The sequence below is a fragment of the Prosopis cineraria genome, unplaced genomic scaffold (genome assembly GCF_029017545.1).
Source record: "Prosopis cineraria cultivar Desert tree isolate PC_DT_omini unplaced genomic scaffold, ASM2901754v1 PC1, whole genome shotgun sequence".
Classification (NCBI taxonomy): Eukaryota; Viridiplantae; Streptophyta; class Magnoliopsida; order Fabales; family Fabaceae; genus Prosopis; species Prosopis cineraria.
The window spans coordinates 10,901,191-10,920,721 of record NW_026555332.1 but is presented as its reverse complement, the minus strand read 5'-3'; the positions used below and the strand labels follow the sequence as shown (position 1 = coordinate 10,920,721).

The window sequence follows — 19,531 nt, the reverse complement described above, 5'->3', positions numbered from 1 at the left end:
ATTCCCCCCCATGCAATGGCTGCTACCATGTTTTTTATTTCCCCGCCAAGAGTGGGAAAAAAAATATATATATATATATATATATCAATAATAAAAAGTAAAAAGGCCCAAAAGCACAAATACAAAGTCAACCAACACCAATTCGAGTCAGTTCAGCATCATAAGATGAAGAAAAAATAATAATAATTTTTTTAAAATATATAAATAATAATTCAGTCTTTTAAAATATTATAATTTTTTAAAAATCTTCAAAAACTTTTTTATTATTAATAAATTTATATAACTTATTAAATTTTTTCATTAAAAATAAATTATTCACAAGTTTTGTTTAAATATTTATAATTTTTTTACTTTCAACAAGAATAATTTAATAATTTATATGAATTTATTAATGATAAAAAAAATTTTTAGAAACTTTTAAGAAATTATGATATTTTCAGGAATTAAATTATTATTTATATATTTTAAAAGAATTTTATTATTATTTTTTCTAAGATAAAATAGCAACTAAAAGAAGTAGGTGAATGGTTGCTCACCAAATCTCATAAGAAACCTTTAATATTATTATTTTTAATTATCGGCTTTCAGGTCATCAATTCCTCATGAAATCTAATCTAATGTGACCTAATTTCTATTCTTTCTGTACGAATATCCCATAGCCTTGTACTGAAAAAAAAAAAAAAATAGTGGATGAATAGAAACCCATACATGAGGACACATTCTCTTGTCCGCGGGACTAGCAAGCGAGTGGGCAGCTATTATTGTTACTATAATTTTTCTTTTAACTTTCATAAAAAAAATCATATTTAGAATATAATTATTTTTTAAGATAATGAAACTTTTAGTCTCTCAAGCTCACCTCATTTATTAATTTGGTCTTCAAAGTTTAATTTTTATCAATTTCATCTATTAAATTTACTTTAATTATTAATTGGTCTTTATTGTTTAAAAAAGAGATAATACAGTTAAAATTTACTAACATGAATAAGGAAATATTAATGTTGGCCATATAGATTAATAAAAAAAAGTGTAGTTATTGAACAAAACACAACATAAAAGATTAAATTGATAAAAATTAAATTAAGTTAAGGGCTAATTTGTTCTCATTTAGATACATATATATGTAAAATTATCAACATACTTTATAAAATAGATTACTTTAATAGTTAATTTGTGTTTTAAAACATACAGGACTAATATAATAATTTATGAAAACATAAATGACCAAATTGATCAAAATTAAACATGAGGGACCAGATTGATAATTAAATCAAATTTGAGGGATTGAAAGTTTTTTTATCCCTTAAATTAATTTAAGAGTTAATTTGTTCTCATTTAGATACATATACATGTCAAAACATCAATATATTTTACACAATAAATTACTTTAATAGTTGATTTGTGTGTTAAAACTTATAAGATTGATAAAATAATTTATGAAAATATAAATGACTAAATTGATCAAAATTAAATGTGAGGTACAAAATCGATAATTGAATCAAGTTTGAGGGATTGAAAGTTTCTTTATCCCTTATTTTTTTATTTGATAAATTAGCTCATCGGCTAAAAAACTCTTGTATCTAAAAAGTATGGATCAAATTTTTGAAATTTTAAAAGTATGACCGGTTCATATTGATATACAAAAGATTTATTATTGATATACAATGATATGTTATTGACAAATATAATAAATCAGTTATAATATAAAATATAATAAATTTTATGCTGTTTGTTTGGTTTAGTCATATAATATAGATTATATCTGCAAAAGCCTTTTTTTATTTTTATTTAAAGACAAATATGTAAGAAATTTGAATGAAAATGAGTTAAAAATGTTTTATTAATCTCGAATTTTTTTTTAAATTTTTGTGAAGATATTGATATTGATGATGATGATAACTGTTTTTATTGCACATTTTAATTAGAGTCAATCTTGTTTGAAGTACAGTTAGATACTAAATGTTGACAAATTTTTTTAATGGAATTTTTTTTACCTCACTTATAAATTCTAATAGGGATTTAACTAAACCTTAGGATGATAACTCATTTAGTTTCAAAATTAAATGTATTAAGAAAAGTCTCAACAAGATAAATTAATACTTCAATAAAAGCATTAAACTATAAAGAAAATTGACACAGTGGCCTTAAAATATATAGGCCTCAAAAATTCTAAATAGAGTTCATAAAAATTTCGAGCACAGCCCTTTACAAATTTAATTAGAATGTGATGTTCCTTCTTTGCCCAACAAAAACTCCCCTCAACAAATATAAAATTTTCAGCACTATATATCCAAAATAGAAAAAAAAATATCCCGCATAACCAGTCCATGATTTAGAATTTCATATTATATGCATCTAACAATTTAAAATAAAATATAAGATTTTCTCAGATAAAAATAATGATTGAGAGAAAATTTTTAGGATTTCACATTGCCGAACTTTGTTTATTATCTAGTTGAAGTTGGCTTAGTTTTTCATTTTTGGAAGTAGAAGACTAGGCTTGGATTTATTATCTGTCATTGAATTTTTACTATCTTCACATCTCTTAATAACATTAAATTTTTTGTAGACTGTGTTTGATTTGTTTTGGACAAATGATCATATATTTTTCGTGTTACTGATATGTGACACTACATTGTTGCTATACGGCTATATATCAATGATAAACAAGTTGATAAATTTTAACTGATATGATTTATATCTCAGTAATATATAATAGTGTATCACTAATATACTATTACAGATCAACATAACTAGACAATTAGATATAAATTTGTTTATCATTGATATATAATAGTATATCAATAATATAGTATTACATATCAGTAATACAAAAAACACATAATCATTTACCCAAAATGGATCAAAGATAGTCCACAAAAAATTTTAAACTCTTAATTTATTACAGAGAATCAAATACTTAAATTAATAAGATAAAAAAATCATGAATTTGTAGCTCCATTTTTCTGCCAGCGTGCTTCATTCTATCAAGTACGGTTGATGTCTGTCGCCTCATGTTTGTCTCTCGCCATTGTGGTTGTGGCTCACTCACACTACTCTGCTTTCTTCCATCTTCAAGTTGTTTCTTCCATTGTGACTGTAGTTCGTGTTTGTCTCTCTCATTCACATGATCTCTTGCGTTTTGAGTCTCTTCTACTATTTGCAAAAAGCATAGTGTTATAATTTTAAAAGGACAGTTTTATAAATTAAATATTAACTAAATATTAAAAAAGTTATTTTTAACATTTAAAAAAGGATATGCTATTTCTTTTACTTAGTCTTATAATATGAGCTATATGTGTAAAAGCCCCTAAACTATATCAAAAAGGTTATATATTTTTTTTTAACAAATGTATGCATTTCAACTATGATATTATTAAAACAATTTTTTCAAAATTAAAATTATTTCAACATTACGTGAGATTAACTATGTCAAATATAGATTACCAAAAAGAAAACGATGTCACAATGTAGTTAGAAATCTTGTGAGAAACTTGACGTGTGAGCTCCTAGTCACATTTATTTACTTCGTTGAAAGCATGATCTACAATAAGTGTCCAATATCGCATAACGTGATCTCTAATTTTGGCAACGTACTCCTTTCATATTTAAGTATAAACAAATCTTAATTAACTCACATGATTTAAAAAAAAATAAGGTAGATATAATAATGTCTGAAATGTAAAATTTAAATTTAAAATATCTTTATAATTAATCTTCAATATATGAAGGAATCGAGCTTGTTTTAAGAAAATAAACTCTAATTTGTTGATAGATAATTTTAAAAAGTGTAAGAAAATACTTCTTAAATTTTATAGTTTTGTTTATTAAAAAGAATTAAAAATGCAAATTTTTTTTTCTATAATAGAAAACAAAGACAAAACTAATGAAGATGGAGCCTAGTAAAATTGTTAATTTTTGACAATGTAATAAATTAATATTTAAATTTTTATTAAAAAAATATTTATATTTAATATTGAACTGTGTTTTAAATATAATTGTATATGATAAAAAAGCATACTTGAGCAATGAAAAAATAGCCCGCTAACTTTGACTTTTGTAAAATTGCCGGTCAAGAACTTGAAGGATCAAAGTACATAATTTGTGACTCTTCTAACTTTGACAAGCACAAATTTCAGTATTGAAAAAAAAAAAAAAAAATCAAACGTGAGTACTCGCTATGCTCATGCTTGCATCCATTTCGCCACCTACCAAACCATTCGATGTCAACTGTGCAACTTTCCTGAGCTTCGCAGTGCCTACATTTCACAAGACAGTGTCCTCTGGTACCATCTTGGCTTCTTCCTCTTGTTCTTTGTCTCCCTCTTCTTCTTCCTCTGTCTCCCTTTTCTCTTTTTCTTTCCTCTTGTTGCAGCTTCACTCAAGCTTTCTGCTTTATACTAACGCCTTGAGTTTTCGATTTGCGTGAAGAATAAGAAGAGCTGGTAGGACTCTGGATATCTCTGATGAAAACTTTTAAGCTAAATATCTTCTGCATAATGGGGGTCTGGATTTCTTATTTGGGTGTGGTCAAGTGATGTTCGATATATATATATATATATGTATATATTTTATAATCGGCTTTCACTGCTTTCAAATTTTGATCGATTCTGGAGACAAAGATGGGACTAATGAGGCCAAGTGTCAAGATGATGCAGATAATTTGCCCTATGGCCAAATTACACCCTAAAGAGATCCAAAATAACTCAGTCCTACTTCTCTCCAGTAAGTTGGAGTTAAAATGAGTCATTAAAAAGGAAAATTGTGAATGTATATTATTATATATCCCCTCTCTATGTGTTAGACGTTAGAACTGAAGCTTTATTCCAATTTTCATGCTCCATACAGTCCATCCCTCCTTGCATTTTTTCTGGGGCAGTCATTCTGGTCAATTTTGACTAAAGATTTGCTTCCATGGTCATTACCCCACAAAACAGCATTCAAGTTTAACAGACTCAGCATACCTGAAGGCCAGGAAGAATTGACTTAAGGAGATGAACTCTTCCAGAAACTGAAAGATCTTTTTCTACTCAAGAGTCAATTTACGTCATTCTATCAAGTGTAGACTGACAATATTTGTATGGTAACCTTCCACTGAAATTAAGCAGGTTTTCCTTCAAGTCATCATTGATCAAATCTCTTTGACTTGTAATTACCCTATAAAGCCAATTGACTTTATCCATTTTTTTAAAAATTGGGCGTCTCTGTCTACTGAACTTGATGTGATCTTCTAGATCATATTCTCCGTTAGCAAGGTTCCTATCTCCAGAAATTTGAACAACACTGAATATGCTCAATTTTTTTTTTTGGGGACAAAAAAATGTTTAAGTTAATTCAGACCCTTTGGGACCTTTTGGATAGAGATAAGACCATAAGTTCTTTGCTGATCCGCTTAAATAATTCCAAAAAGCTTCATTTTTCTAACAACTTAATCCATAGGGTAGCCCTGAATATGCTGATTAGAAATTACGGCAGCCTCTTCAACAATTTTAAAATCTAAATAGGCTCAGGAACCATTTAACAAACCTGAATTATGGAGACACATGGACAATGGTCAAAGCATTAGAAAATTCTTCTGTTAGGCGTATAGCTGAGAGATTAAGTAGCTGACAGCCTAGAAGCTAGTTTATTACTGTTTTCTTGAAAAAAGAGTTAGATAGTTAGCTCTCTAGCTGTCAATAACTTTTTAATCCCCCAGTTACACACTTAACAATCTCAGACCTGCTTTTTGTGAGGCTTTGTTCTTATTTCCAACCTTTGTTTTTAATCTTCCTGCATTGAAGCAATGGGGACAATCTGTGGTCAGTCACTGCAATACTGCACATGGTTGGGATCAAATAGCTTGTTGCCAGTAAGTAAGACGACCAATCTCTGTGATTATCTGCAATGGAAACAAACATCTAAATCATGGGAGGCAAAATGTTTGGAAATTTCACATTCTAACAAGAGTTCCCAGGGTAAGTCTATAACATTATTGCTAATATTTGGGTGTTTTTGTGATATAAAGAACTTTAGTTGGCACAACTGACTGACGTATCCAGTAAGTTTATCTGAGGAATACGGACAAAGAGGATAAATAACGTTTCCATTAAATTTCACATTATAACAGCACTTGAGGATAGTCTACTCTCTCATAGGAATATGTTGGTTTGCTAATGCCTAGAAGCTGCTATGGGGAACCATATGATGTCACATTGTTTTTATACAACGGAAATAAATGATGTCACATTTTTTTCCTAAGGAAGAAAAATTAACTTTTAATTTGTTATGAATTGCGGCAAGCAGTTAAAAGTTCCAACATCTAATGCTATGTCGAAGTTTTATTATTAAAATCTTCTATAGCTACTTTCTTTGTTTTGTTTTGTTTTTTCCCCCTGGAATCTGGACCAAGCTCAGTGAAACCTAGGTCATATGTATCTATAAAAGTTTAAAATGTGTTTGTGGGTTTAATTTTTGGCAATTAACATACTAACTCAATTTTTTTTCTTAGCTCCCAACCTGGAACCTAGAAACTGTGATGCTTGTTTTGATGAAAATTGGCTGTTAAAGGTATGGCTGTGGAGCTTATAGGCATTGTCATTATTCTCTCTTTTTATCCAATTTTTCTCCTCTAAAGTCACAACTGGGAATTTCAGACAAAGGGTCAAGAGGTCAGCTCACATCTAAATGGACGCAGCATATATCTTGTTGGTCAGTTAATTGCATAATCCCTTATTTTGTATTCTACTATTTGTTATTCTCTATGAGCCATTTCGGTGGCGTTCTATATTCAGGTATGATGGGATCTGGAAAAACTACTGTGGGAAGAATTTTATCAGAAGCTCTGAATTACTCTTTTGTTGACAGGTTAGTCATTGAATTCTTTAGTTAGTATCATCCTCAAATATCGTGGTACGGCACTGATATCTATTTAACCACGTGCATATGTATTACATTGTGTAAGGAGTATCAATACTAGGTGGCACTCAAGATACACTGTGCTTGGGGTGCAAGTTACATTAGGGAGCAAGGTCGTGTGTCTATCATTGCTGTATTAATTTCTTGTGAAGAAGAATTTTATAGTATGGAAGCTGGTTGCTATTTCTGAAGTTGAAAAGTGACAACATAAATTGTTATTGTATTTTGTGAATCAACTTCTTTTCTTTATTTTCCAAATCATGGGAAAATCGAATGTGAGTAAAACAAAGGGAGTGAGTTCCTCAAAACTGTAATTGGAACAAAATCATAAATTGATTAAGAATTACTGCAAGTGATAACGGTATGAGCAATAAGTTGGCTTCTTTCAGTTTACATTATAACATCTGGTCCCAAAAAAAAAAAATCTTTAGCTGCAGAAAATCATTTTCTACGTAAACCCCCCCCCAAGGGGACCAAAATTTGTTTGGGAGGATCTCATCTAGGGCTCCCAAGGAAGAAAAAACTACACTTAGGACCCAATGCATTCTGAAATTATTTTGTAGACCTAAGGGTCCTTTTTGCACATATGTTTTAGGGAGAAAGGATTCAATTGCCCTTAGTGAGAAAAGACAACAAATATAAGTTCAACTTTTTACAACTACATGTTCATGAATTCACAACTTTAGATTCACTTGTTAACAAGTAATTGTTCATTGGAAGTGAAATTTTTATTTAGAGTTGACATGATCATCTTGGTCAACTTAATAAATTTACAGCTCAAAGTTCAAATATTCATAGTTATAAGTTCATCTTTCATTACTCAAAGCCCATAATTTATAATTTCATATATTCAGAACTAGGTTTATCATGATAGCAAGTGTAGATTTTTCCAAGTTACATATTCATCAATTCACAACTTTAGGTTCACATATTAACAAGTAATTGCCATTGGTGGATAAATTCTTGTTCAATCTTGGCCAACTTAATAAATTTATAATTTAAAGTTTGAACATTCGTAAGTATAGGTTCATCTACTCACAAGTCAAGGTACATAATTTATGACATTACATATTCAAAACTAAAGTTCATCATGACAGTAAGTTCAAATTTTTACAATTAGATGTTCACAAATTCACAACTTTAGATTTACATATTAACAAGTAATTGTCCATTGGTAGTGATCTTAAAGTTCTTTCTTTCTTACTAAGGGCTATTGCATCTTTTCTCTCTAAAGCATATTTGCAAAAAAGGCCTAATTTCAGAATGAATGGGGCCCTAAGTGCAATTTCCTTAAGGGCCTTTGATGAGATTCTCCCAATTTTTCCCCCCATTTTCTGACATATCCTTATTGAGCAAACTCTATGTAGAAGGAGCTCATATGTATGTAAATTTGAATGACGAAGGCAGAAACAGAGGATCTAATAATTGAAAGAAGACACCAAAAATTGTTGTTCTTGTTGTATCATGAAGAGAAATGTTGTTTTTATCTTGCCTAAGGTAATTAATGATTACATAGGTTTCCTTCTGCATATCATCTAGTGCGTGAGCTTTACTTGGGAGTTTATTCACATGATATGTATTTGCAAGGTACCTCATGTTTAAAATATGATTGAAAAATCTCATTTATGTAGCTTTCTTCTTCTGGTACATTTGCCAGTGACCATTTTGTGGAAGAATTCATGGGTGGAATTTCAGTTGCTCGAATATTTAATGAATATGGTGAGAGCTTCTTCAGAGACAATGAGGTTAGTGATCGGATTTCTACACCAGCCTGAGGGTCTTTCAAGCTTCTTCCTATTAAGCCGTATCTTGTTTCCATCCTTCTCAAGAAATAGGTGATTTTAGTTGTTTATCATCCATGTCATTCAACTTCCAGTACTGAAGGTACTATTGAAGTAAAATTATCATTGTCATCATCTTATTTATACTAATCTCTATTTTCTTCCAGTGAATTCTTTCTTTTATGCAATCCAATTCTTTATCCATTATTCTATGATTCTTTTTTTAAAAAACCAAGGATCATAATCACACATGTTTCCATCCTTCGTCCCCTTCCCTCTAGTATGTTATGAGCTAGTGGTTGCTTGGTAAAATGATCAGCAAGAAAACTGTGAAATATGTTTTAAAAGATAAGACATTCAAAATACATCAGTTATTGCCTTGATTTCGTTATCATCAAGTTGTGCCATATGTAATGTAAGTTTCTTTCTGCAATCTTCAGATTTAGCTGTTCTGCTAAATTTTAATATAAATTTTTATCAGCTTTGAATGACATTCTTAAGACGAGCTCTTTGTCCGTTTATTTTGTGACTTTTCAGAATCACCCGAGGGGTGGCATCCAAACATCACTAGAATCTTATTTTCACTTGCAATTACATCTGATAACTTGTGATTTGCATATTTAATCTTAAAGTATCTGTTTTTCTTTTTTGGCCTGTTTCTTTTGCTAGAGTGAGGCATTGAAGAAGTTGTCCTTAATGTCCTGTAAAGTTGTTGCGACTGGTGGTGGAGCTGTGGTTCGTCCCGTTAACTGGTAAGCCTAATTCTAGTATTTGCTAACAAGGTAAAAAGTTTCATTAATCAGTGACATCTAAACCTACTTTGGCGGGATCATCAATGATTTAGGGTCATGTTGTGGTTTGCATTTTCAGGGAATATTTCAAGCAAGGAATATCTGTCTATTTAAATGTACCTCTAGATGCCTTGGCCAAGAGAATTGCTGCTGTTGGAACCAGTTCTCGCCCTCTTTTAGATAGCTCAGGAGATGCATACACTAAGGTGGGTTTTAATTATCTGTTCTAAATGGATACCCTTTATCCAGCTTCAAATTTTCTTTTTCCTTCAATCACCATCCACCTACTTTAGGTTTCATTTTTTGCTTTATCTGGTGGAAAATTAAGCTCCAGAGGATTTTCTTTTTCTTTGAACTTTTCCTTTCCTCGTTGCAGGCTTTTGTGGGGCTTTTCCCCATTTCCAAGAAGAGAGCTGATGCATACGCCAATGCTGATATCAAAGTTTCCCTTTTAGGTTAGTCATTGGTCTAGCTCCATAAGTTATCACATTTATGGCATTGAGAAAAAAGTACCCAAAATGAATCACGTTACAGTAATTGACTTTTACCCTAATTCCAATTTGCAAACATCAGTTCATAGAAACTTCAGTTTTGCAAATTTTAATCCACATTCATTAAGCATGCTTGGGTGGGGAGCTAGAAACGCTCGTAAATTAGCTCAAAGAGAAGACACAGTGAAAAATACAAAAGATCTACGTCATCCGTTTAAACTTGTTGACTATTGATTCCTCATACAACCATTTGTTATGCATTAAAAAAAAGGAGGAAAATTAATTTTTTAATCCTTCAACTTTTAACTCACTTGTAACTTAGTCCCTCAAATATGACTCGCTGCGGCTTAATCCCTCAACTATAACTCGCTGCGACTCAGTTCCTCAACTTTTGATTCACCTATAATTCGGTCCTTATTTTTTATTTTTTTTTTAAATTTCTTATCCAATAAGAGGGATGAAAAAATGCTCATATTATTCTCAAATACCTTCTTGTTCATTGATGTGAGATATAAGCTAACATGAAAAAAAAAATTAACAAAAGTTTAAGGACTAATTTGTAAGTGATTTAAAAGTTGAGGGACTGAGTCACGGCGAGTCATAATTGAGGACTGAGTCACGGCGAGTCATAATTGAGGGATTGAGTCACGGCGAGTCATTGTTGAAGGACTGAGTTACAAATGAATTAAAAGTTGGAGGACTAAAAGATCAATTTTCCCAAAAAAAGGCCATAAAGTTAATGTTAACCTGGAGAATCTGCATGATCAGAGACGTGTGCTTTGAAATTCTTGCATTATGCTACAGCCAATTCAGCAGATTACTGCATGTTGAACCTGCTGCCCGAGTGTTTTCTTGTTATACTCCCCCAAACTTCTTTACTTTTGATCAACACTAACTGCTCCACATTTACAGGACAGAGCTAAAACCTGGTAAACCTTCATAAACACCATAAAGCCTATTCCAAATTTAACGAGAACGCTGTGAAAGGAAGAAAGATGAGAACTTTTCATGCAGGAACTGTTTCAGGGGGTAACGGATGTGGAATTGATTTTTGTGTGCGTGTGTTATTAGAACAAATCTTTAGCATTTGGCTGTCTATAGCATAATGTGTTTATCTTTCCCTTTCTGACTTTATTATAGCAGCCCTTTGTGCCAATTATTTTAGGAAAAATTACCGTTAGGTCCTACACACGAAATCTATGTATAAAAAAAGTCTTATGAAATAACAAAATTACTCTGAAATCATGTCTTTTATTGAAGTTGTCAATTTTTTATATTGAAATTGTCAATTATTGTCGGATAGTTGTTAGTAGAGTTGTTTATTTGACAATTAAATAACAATAATTAACAACCATTTAACAATAATTGACAACTTCAGTAAAGAACATGGAACATTAGAATAATTTTGTAATTTCATGGGATTTTTCTGTATTTAAATTGCTTCCACGGGACTAGAGAGCAATTTTCCCATGATTTTGTTGTCTGCCCTTCAGATTTGCTGAATGGTATGCCTATTAGTTGGAAAATATATTCCTTGATGATCATGATCTAGAATATCTATGTTGTGCACAATTTAAATGAGTTTCTCTTGAAGTATTTGAATTAATCTTGAAGATATATACCCGTTTTCTCTGTCCTTGCTGAAAGGTCTTCTTTTCTTTTAACATTTCAGATCTTGCTGCTAATTTAGGTGATGAAGACGTCTTAAATATTGCACCTGCAGCCATAGCAGCTGAGGTTTCTTACTCTTCCTCTTTTGTGCTATTTCCAATTTTTCTTTTTTATTTTTGGGCAAAATGTGATCCATAATGTCACCTCAGAAGAATTCATTTTGAAGAAAATTCAATTTTCTTTTCTGGGACAATGGTGAACTTTCCATATGGTCCTTCGTACTCCATTTCTTTCAATTTAGCCATTCAATCATTATGCTTGCAATGTCACCTGTCTCACCTCCGCAAAATTTAATGCCAAATCTAGATGTACGGTTGACTAAGGACTTGGAATTCCAAACTCATCTCAAGGTTGAGCACCATGTGTTCATTCTTGAAATCTGAACCATCCAAATTTAATTTTGGACGGTTCAAATTTAACAATTTTAAATTTTATTGTTTAAGTGATAACTCCATGTTTTTTGTAATAAGTGACAGTTGGAAGATGTCTTTCTCTTACATTATGTACTTATTAAAATGAGCATGGAATCAACTTTTCAAACTTTGGAAATGAAATTTGAGTTGAATTAGTGAGGTCAGTAGACAAATAACATTCAAGTCAGCCAATTTTTAAATTTGGCTAAATTTTCGATGAAGGTGGGATAAAAAGCAACATTGCAAGCATAGTGATGATTGAGTGACTCAAAGGAAAGAAATGATTTGTATTCAAGGACCAAATTGAAAATTCTCAAACCAGAAAAGGGTTTTCTTCAATTTTATTCGTTAGCTATAGAGTTGCATTTCTGCTGGCAATTCTATTAATCTTATCATTGAATCTTATCAGGTGCTTCTACAAATTGAGAAGTTTCTGGGGGGTGCCACTAGCACATCTGTTCATTAGCCATCCTAAGTAAAATCCTTTTTACCTTTTTCCCCACATAAACGTGCCTTAGTTTCAACTTATTAAGGTGTCAAATAAGTTAAAACCATCATTCTCTTGCTTTACATTATTTGTACTCACACCCTCTTAAAGAACAATTGGTGCACGTTTGGTATGTAGAAAAATACTTTTTAGGAAAGAAATGAGAAATGCATTTAACCCAGTTTCTTTCTAAATATATTTTTCTTTTCCTTTCTGGAAAGCAAATTTCCATATATCAAACGTTCACTTAGTGTTGGTGTTTTCACTGTCATTATCATAAATATCTGATGTACATTAGTACAGATAAAATTTATATCTGATTTTGTAAGCAGCAATAAAGAAGTCTCATGTTACACTCTTGTCATTATGCATTATCCAGTTCAGAAGATTAAGTTGCATATTATTGTCACTAATCAATCTATTGGTCCCAATTATAACTTAAAATCTGAATTACAGCTTGGTGCTAAAGGGATTGCCTTTTCCACCCAATAAGGGGTATTTTTGTCAATTTATTGTTTTTTTCTTCAATCCCCTGTTCCTATAGAGTAATTTCAGATTCCTTTTTTTTTTTTTTTTTTTCCTTTTTGCAATTAAGCCATTCCGTGGGACTTCAATAAAATTTTCCCAATTTTTTTGAGATTAATAATGTCAATTGACGAAATAAGGTAAATATATCTGGTATGTTATGAAAACGAATGAATATTTGTATTTGGCTGGATAATGATATCCCTAAAATAACTTTGTTATTAATTTTTGGGATAATTATTTGGAGATCCCCCATAATACATTTAAATATTACAAGATTTGTTGACAATTTAGTAAAAAATGAAAATTTTTAGTTGTCATGAAAAGTTATCATTTTTATAAGACTTGCATGTAATTCTCTCTTAATTTTTTAATTATTAAAAATATGTTTTACATCTATCTAGTGATATTAGTAAAATATTCATCTTCATTGGTAATTTTCTAAATATTAAAATTTATTTAAAAATTATATGTATTATATTTTTACCTATATCTTATAAAATATGAATTGTAACTTTTTATTTATTTATTTATTTAATTTTTTTTTAACTTTTTATGGAAATCAATTGTAACTTATGATGAAATACATGTGATTTGGTTGGGAGCCAGGAAGCCAGGAAGCCGCGAGCACACGAGACTTGCTCTCTGTTCTACGGAATGGTTCGGAGTTGGGGACGCAACGAGGATTCAAAAAATAAACCAACAAACTTCATTTAGGAATTTCATTTAGTTTAGATCATACTCCCTCCATTTTCAAATATAAAAAAAAATGAATTCGTACAATTTAACGAAATTGGTTAAATATAATAACTATATATGAAAAATAAAAAGTTGGGATTAAAATATCCCTGTAATTAATAAAATAAATTTGTATGGTAAAAATAAACATTGATTTTATGAGGAATAATTTAAAAAATATGTGATAAATGCTTCTTTTTTGTAGTTTTGCTTATAAATACAAATAAAAAGAGATAAGGTATTTCTTTTATATTTAGAGTCAGAGGTAGTATTAATTTTTTTTATAAAATTTAATTTTTTTATTTTTTAATTACAATCTTGAACCTTGAATTGTAATTTAGATCAAATTTATTATACTATAAATTTATTTATTTATTTATCATAATTTAACATTTGGACAAATTGCCTATAAAGACTTCACCTTCAAATTAATTGCTAAAAAAGCGTTGGAGAGTTTTGAAGAATGAGGTCTTTTAGTGGTAATGTCGTAGTGACATTAAAAGATCAAAATGTCCCTAGTAGAGATTTGAAAATAAAAAAAAATGTTTGACCAGTAGAATTTTGAGGGTGGTGGAACTTGCAGAGGATTGACAAAGAAGACGAAGAATTGATAATACCAACAGCTTGTTAATTTGTTAGCCACTTGAGGAGTACTCAAGCAATACCGAGCAACACCGGTGGTGGCATTTGAGTTGCTGCATCTTTAGATATGAGGTACATTACTTAACACCCTTAATATATATTTTTCAAGAAGTGTTGTGTTTTTCGTGATAATGATATAGTATATTTAGATAAATAGATGTCTTTGGGCTTTAGATGCTTATTTTTATGAAAATAAGAATGCATATCATGAAAATGATTGTAACCTTAGGCTTTGTATGCTTATTTTTTAATGGAAAATGAATGCATATCCTGAAAATGATTGTATCTATATACTTATATTTTTTTTAATGAAAACAAGAATACATATCTTGAAAATTAAAATGTGGTACTAGTTTTTAAGAAAATGAACCTTCAAGGAAGATTCATTGCATATGCAAACTAATTACATGCAAAAATGGAAGAGTTATACACATAAAGGAGCCTATAAAAAGGAGGTCTTTTGCATATGCATGGTAACTTTCTCGTTTTTTAAAAGAATATTGCATTTCATTGAAGATGCTTGCATCTATGTGAAGGCCAATTGCATATCCTTGAAGTCATATGTATCCGCTAAAAATGCACATTCAAGGAAGATCTATTGCATATGTGAACTGATTACATGCATATATGAAATATTTCTGCACATAAGGAAGCCTATTGCATTATAGGGAGACCTTTTGCATATGAATGGTAACTTTCTCATTCTTCAAAAGAGTATTACATTTCATTGAATATACTTGCATCTATTTGAAGATCAATTACAGATCCTTGAAGTCATATGCACCTGCCAAAAAAATTCACATTCAAGGAAGATTCATTGCATATGCAAACTAATTGCATGCATATATAGAAGAGTTCTCTATATGAGGGAGCCTATTGCATCACAAGGAGATATTTTGTATATGCGTGATAACTTTTTCATTTTTTGGAAGAGTATGGCATTTCATTGAAGATGCATGCATCTATATGAAGACTAATTGTATATCTTTAAAGTCATATGCACCCGCCATAAAATGAACATTTAAGGAAGATTCATTGCATATGCGAATTGATTACATGCATATATGAAAGAATTTTACACATAAGGGGAGCCTATTACATTATAGGGAGACTTTTTTGCATATACGTGGTAACTTTCTCATTCTTTGAAAGAGTATTGCATTCCATTGAAGATGATTGTATCTATATGAAGACCAATTGCATATCCTTAAAGTCATGTGCACCTACTAGAAAATGCATATTCAAGGAAGATCAATTGCATATGAGGACTCATTTCATGCATATATGAAAAATTTCTGTATATGAAGTGAGACTATTGCATTACAGGGAGACCTTTTGCATATGCAAGGATACTTGTACATGTTGTTGAAGATGACTACATAAAGGGATAAGGTATATGCATTTTTGTGAAGAATGTTATATATGATGGAAGACATAATGCATCCCATATATGGTCTTTGTGACATCATTTTTCAAGATATCATGTTATATATTTGAATAAAGGGCATGAAATTTTTTTTCTTGAAAATAATAAGAGATATCATGAAAAATGAGGTCTTGAATGTTACAAAGCCTCTAGAGGCTAATTTTTTAGAATATGTGGAAGGGATATCAAAAAAAATGAGGGTCCCAAATGTTATAGAGCTTATTTGAGCCAATTTTTTCAGGATATGTAGAATTGATATTATGAAAAATGAGGGTCCCGAATGTTACAAAATCTATATGAGCTAATTTTTTTAAAATATGTGGAATGTATATCATGAAAAATGAGGGTCTTGAATGTTACATAATCTCTATTAGCTAATTTTTTTTTCAGGATTTATGAAAAATGAGTGCTGAATGTTATAGAGCCTCTTTTAGCTCAATTTTCAAGATATATAAAATGGATATTTGAATAAATGAAGAGTGTCTTGTGAGAAAATTTTGTAACATATTACTTTTTTCATGAAAAATGATTGTTATATTCTAAAAAATAGTTATGATTGTCAGATATAACATTTAGACGCAATTGCATTGTAGCTAAAATATTAACAACATTCATCCATATCAACAATACAATTTCCATTTAAAATCATTTACAAGCGTGTCATTTTTAATATCATTTCATATCCTAAAAATTTATATAATATGATAAATATACTCATGAAATTTAGAATAATTTAATGAAATGGCAACAGAACATCATCATGGAGTTTTTTTTTTTTTTTTTGCATTGAACATTGAATCTATTAGAAGTGTATGTCATAATTTATAAACTTAAGGGCATCTATACAAAAACATCCCTACTACTTTATAAAAAAAAATGTCATTTTTACATAAAGTCATCTACCTAAATACAAACTTCTTAATCTATTTTGGCTTCTTTGAAACTTTCCAAGTTAAATTACATGCTAGATATTGTCCTGAAATTTATTCTTGTCATTTTTGACCAACAATCAAAACATGTATACCTTTTTTAACCATTTCTTCCTACATAAAAATATCATATTAAGCATGGGTGAAACAACAACACACATACCAATCAATATTGGCAGTGCTCTCATACTAATTTTTGATTTCAAACCACAATTTCATACTTTTAGCACTCTCTAACCCATAAGCCATAAATTTGAAATTTAGGAGTAGAAAGCTTTTTTGGCTTTCAAGCACAAATGAAAACCATCTCATATGAAAACAACTATGAATAGAACTTATAAGCATTAAGAAATCCATCTTTTCAATTTGATAAGGGAAAAATCACGTGTATCTAATTTTGATCTATTCCATTCTTCTATATGTGAACAAAACAATTGTTCAAAGAAGACATTGAATTGAAGATGAATTAAGTTCATAGGCTATATCTAGTTTGAGATGTTGTTTGCACTTGATGAACAAAGAGTAGCTTAGTCCTTCACTTCTTCATTTCCTAGTTTTGTAAAAGTTATGAAAAAGTTCAATGTCAGTGGATCATACACTTTAGTGAGTCATTAGAAATTATGCAATGTTTATAGTCATATCTTTTTTTAGTAATTTATGTTTCCTAACATCAATTCTAATCCACATTATAGAAAATCTCCTATCAATTCTTTATGATGCATCTCCCATCCCATAAAACAGAATTATCACATGCAAAGATTCTAATGTGAATTAATAAAGTAATTTCCTTTCTTTGGCCAAATAGAAACGTAGTGCAATCAATTCATATTGAATTAAAATATAATTGCATAGACTTGTTAAGAAATAGATAGAAACCACACCCAACTTACTGTTTTTTGATTGAGGGAAAATCTCTATCTTCTTAGACGTCTTTGACACTTTGCTAAGTTTCTTTGTATCAATAGACAAAAATCATCTTGACTAATGCTTGACTGCTTTTTATTAGATAGATCAACATTTCCAGTGCATTTTGGTTGACTTCGGCCTTGATTGGCATATATCAAGAAGTTTCGTACGAATTAATGGAATGCTAGTAAGATACCTATAGAGAATAGACACAAAGAAGGAGACAACTTAGAGTAAAAACTATAGCAAGGGATGAACTCACAAATAGGGAAAGTGAATGAAGAACGTAGAAACAGAAGGAATAGGGAAAATGGAGATGATGGCAACATGGTAGCGAACCAAAAAAAGAAAGAAAGAAAGAAAGAAATTTTGAGGCAGTGACATACAAAATTTGATAAGAACAACAAGTAATGGGTGTTAATGAAATAAACTAAAGCTTAAATGGTGAAATCAAACCAAGCATTCAAAAATCAAAACCAAACCTAATCAACTGACTAACGCACTAAAAAAAGGAAAACACATCGAGAAACAAAAGTGAGCAAATTAACCTTTTCAATTGAAGAAGAAAATAAAAACCACTTCACAGACAGAATCAATGGGATTCGTCCCTTTTGTTGTGTAGTGGTAGTGTGATCTTCTCCAGCAAAGAACTTGAAGGTTTTGGTCTTGAAAGTGGGGGAGCATCGACTCACAGGATTGAGGAAGGAAGAGCAGTGATTGGTGATGTAAAGAAGAGGATGAGCAAGTCACGATTGGTGTTGTGAGGGAAGAAGGGTAGTTTGGTCTTTTGCTTGTCTCATTTTATGCCAATGAAGAACCTCATGTTAGAAAAGCTTTCAGGTTCCTCTCCATAGTTAAATTTGTGGTGAGGTCTTTTTTAACAAGTTTTCCTTAACATTTTAATAATAATTATGAAAATACTAAATCCTAATAATTCAGAAATTGATCCAAGGATTGAAATGGTAAGTGAGGAGGAAGTGGAGAAAAACTAAATGAAAAGAAGCCGAGTTCAAGAATTTCATTGTCCCTCCCACTTCAACAGTGAATGTTCTTGTTAGTCAAAATTTTCAAAAAAAAAAAAAAACAATTGATGAATACTCTAGCAACTAAACATAGCATTAGTTTTCAGTCTTCAAAGTAACTTTCCTTTTTAATTTTTTTTTATCTCACTCAATTTGAAATGTTCTTTAGAAGACATAGTTTTCTATTGATTTTATTTGGCAACAACTTTGAGCACTTGCATACTCATTGCTCATTATACAAGTGGTTCTTTTTTGTTGGAATATTAGAATATTAATGCATGATTAGTATTAATCACATTAGTTAGCTGGTGACTCTTAAGTTTTATATAAAGAATGCCATATTGTGTTAGAAATTAGGGAGGTTGTCTCCTACCTTAACAGGAAGGTTAACACAGATTCTTACCTCACTTGTATAACCCCACAAGTTTGGGGATGGTTTGTAATCCTTCAAAGAAGAGTTGTCTTGTTTCCAAATGATTAATGTATTGTAATGCAATTAATTTTGTTTCTTTACATTTCTTAACACTTTTCAAGAGTTGGAGACAGTTACAGCCCAATAGAATGAAGGAAATGTCACACTTGCAAGTAAGCTGTTTTCCAACTCCAATTAACTTATGCAATACTTGCCTTATCAATTATTTGTTTGAACTTCACCCCAAAAAATTTAAAAAAAAAAAAAGTTGTTGAAAGAATGTTTAGTTAAATATGAGGGGCTGTTTGAAGAAAATTTGTTTTTAACTTGTAAGCTAATCAAAATCACTCATCAAAATAAGCTGAAAATTCCAACAACCCCTCGTTTTTCGCTCAGGATT

General features: G+C 30.4%; 1 protein-coding gene and 1 long non-coding RNA gene across 6 annotated transcripts; both read left to right on the top strand.

The window, feature by feature from the left end:
- Positions 1-4,133: 4,133 nt before the first annotated feature.
- Positions 4,134-12,890, top strand: LOC129286726 (shikimate kinase 2, chloroplastic-like). Of its 5 annotated transcripts, XR_008587509.1 has the most exons (12): positions 4,134-4,286; positions 5,784-5,957; positions 6,491-6,549; positions 6,636-6,690; positions 6,774-6,846; positions 8,555-8,642; positions 9,348-9,430; positions 9,549-9,675; positions 9,846-9,924; positions 10,873-10,989; positions 11,633-11,697; positions 12,454-12,524. XR_008587509.1 is itself a non-coding variant. In XM_054922736.1 (11 exons), exons 1-11 carry the CDS (start codon positions 4,181-4,183, stop codon positions 12,508-12,510), a joined length of 966 nt encoding a protein of 321 aa, XP_054778711.1. In that variant the 5' UTR covers positions 4,134-4,180; the 3' UTR covers positions 12,511-12,890. The 5 variants fall into 5 exon arrangements, 4 of the variants coding, with proteins under 4 accessions (XP_054778711.1, XP_054778735.1, XP_054778725.1 ...); XM_054922736.1 differs by lacking the exon at positions 10,873-10,989 and having other exon boundaries at positions 12,454-12,890; XM_054922750.1 differs by lacking the exons at positions 4,134-4,286; positions 10,873-10,989 and adding an exon at positions 4,376-4,445 and having other exon boundaries at positions 12,454-12,890.
- Positions 12,891-13,679: 789 nt separating this feature from the next.
- Positions 13,680-19,495, top strand: LOC129322919 (uncharacterized). Its single transcript, XR_008596317.1, has 3 exons — positions 13,680-14,508; positions 15,763-15,828; positions 19,254-19,495. It is a non-coding gene; the product is annotated as an uncharacterized LOC129322919 (long non-coding RNA).
- Positions 19,496-19,531: the final 36 nt, after the last annotated feature.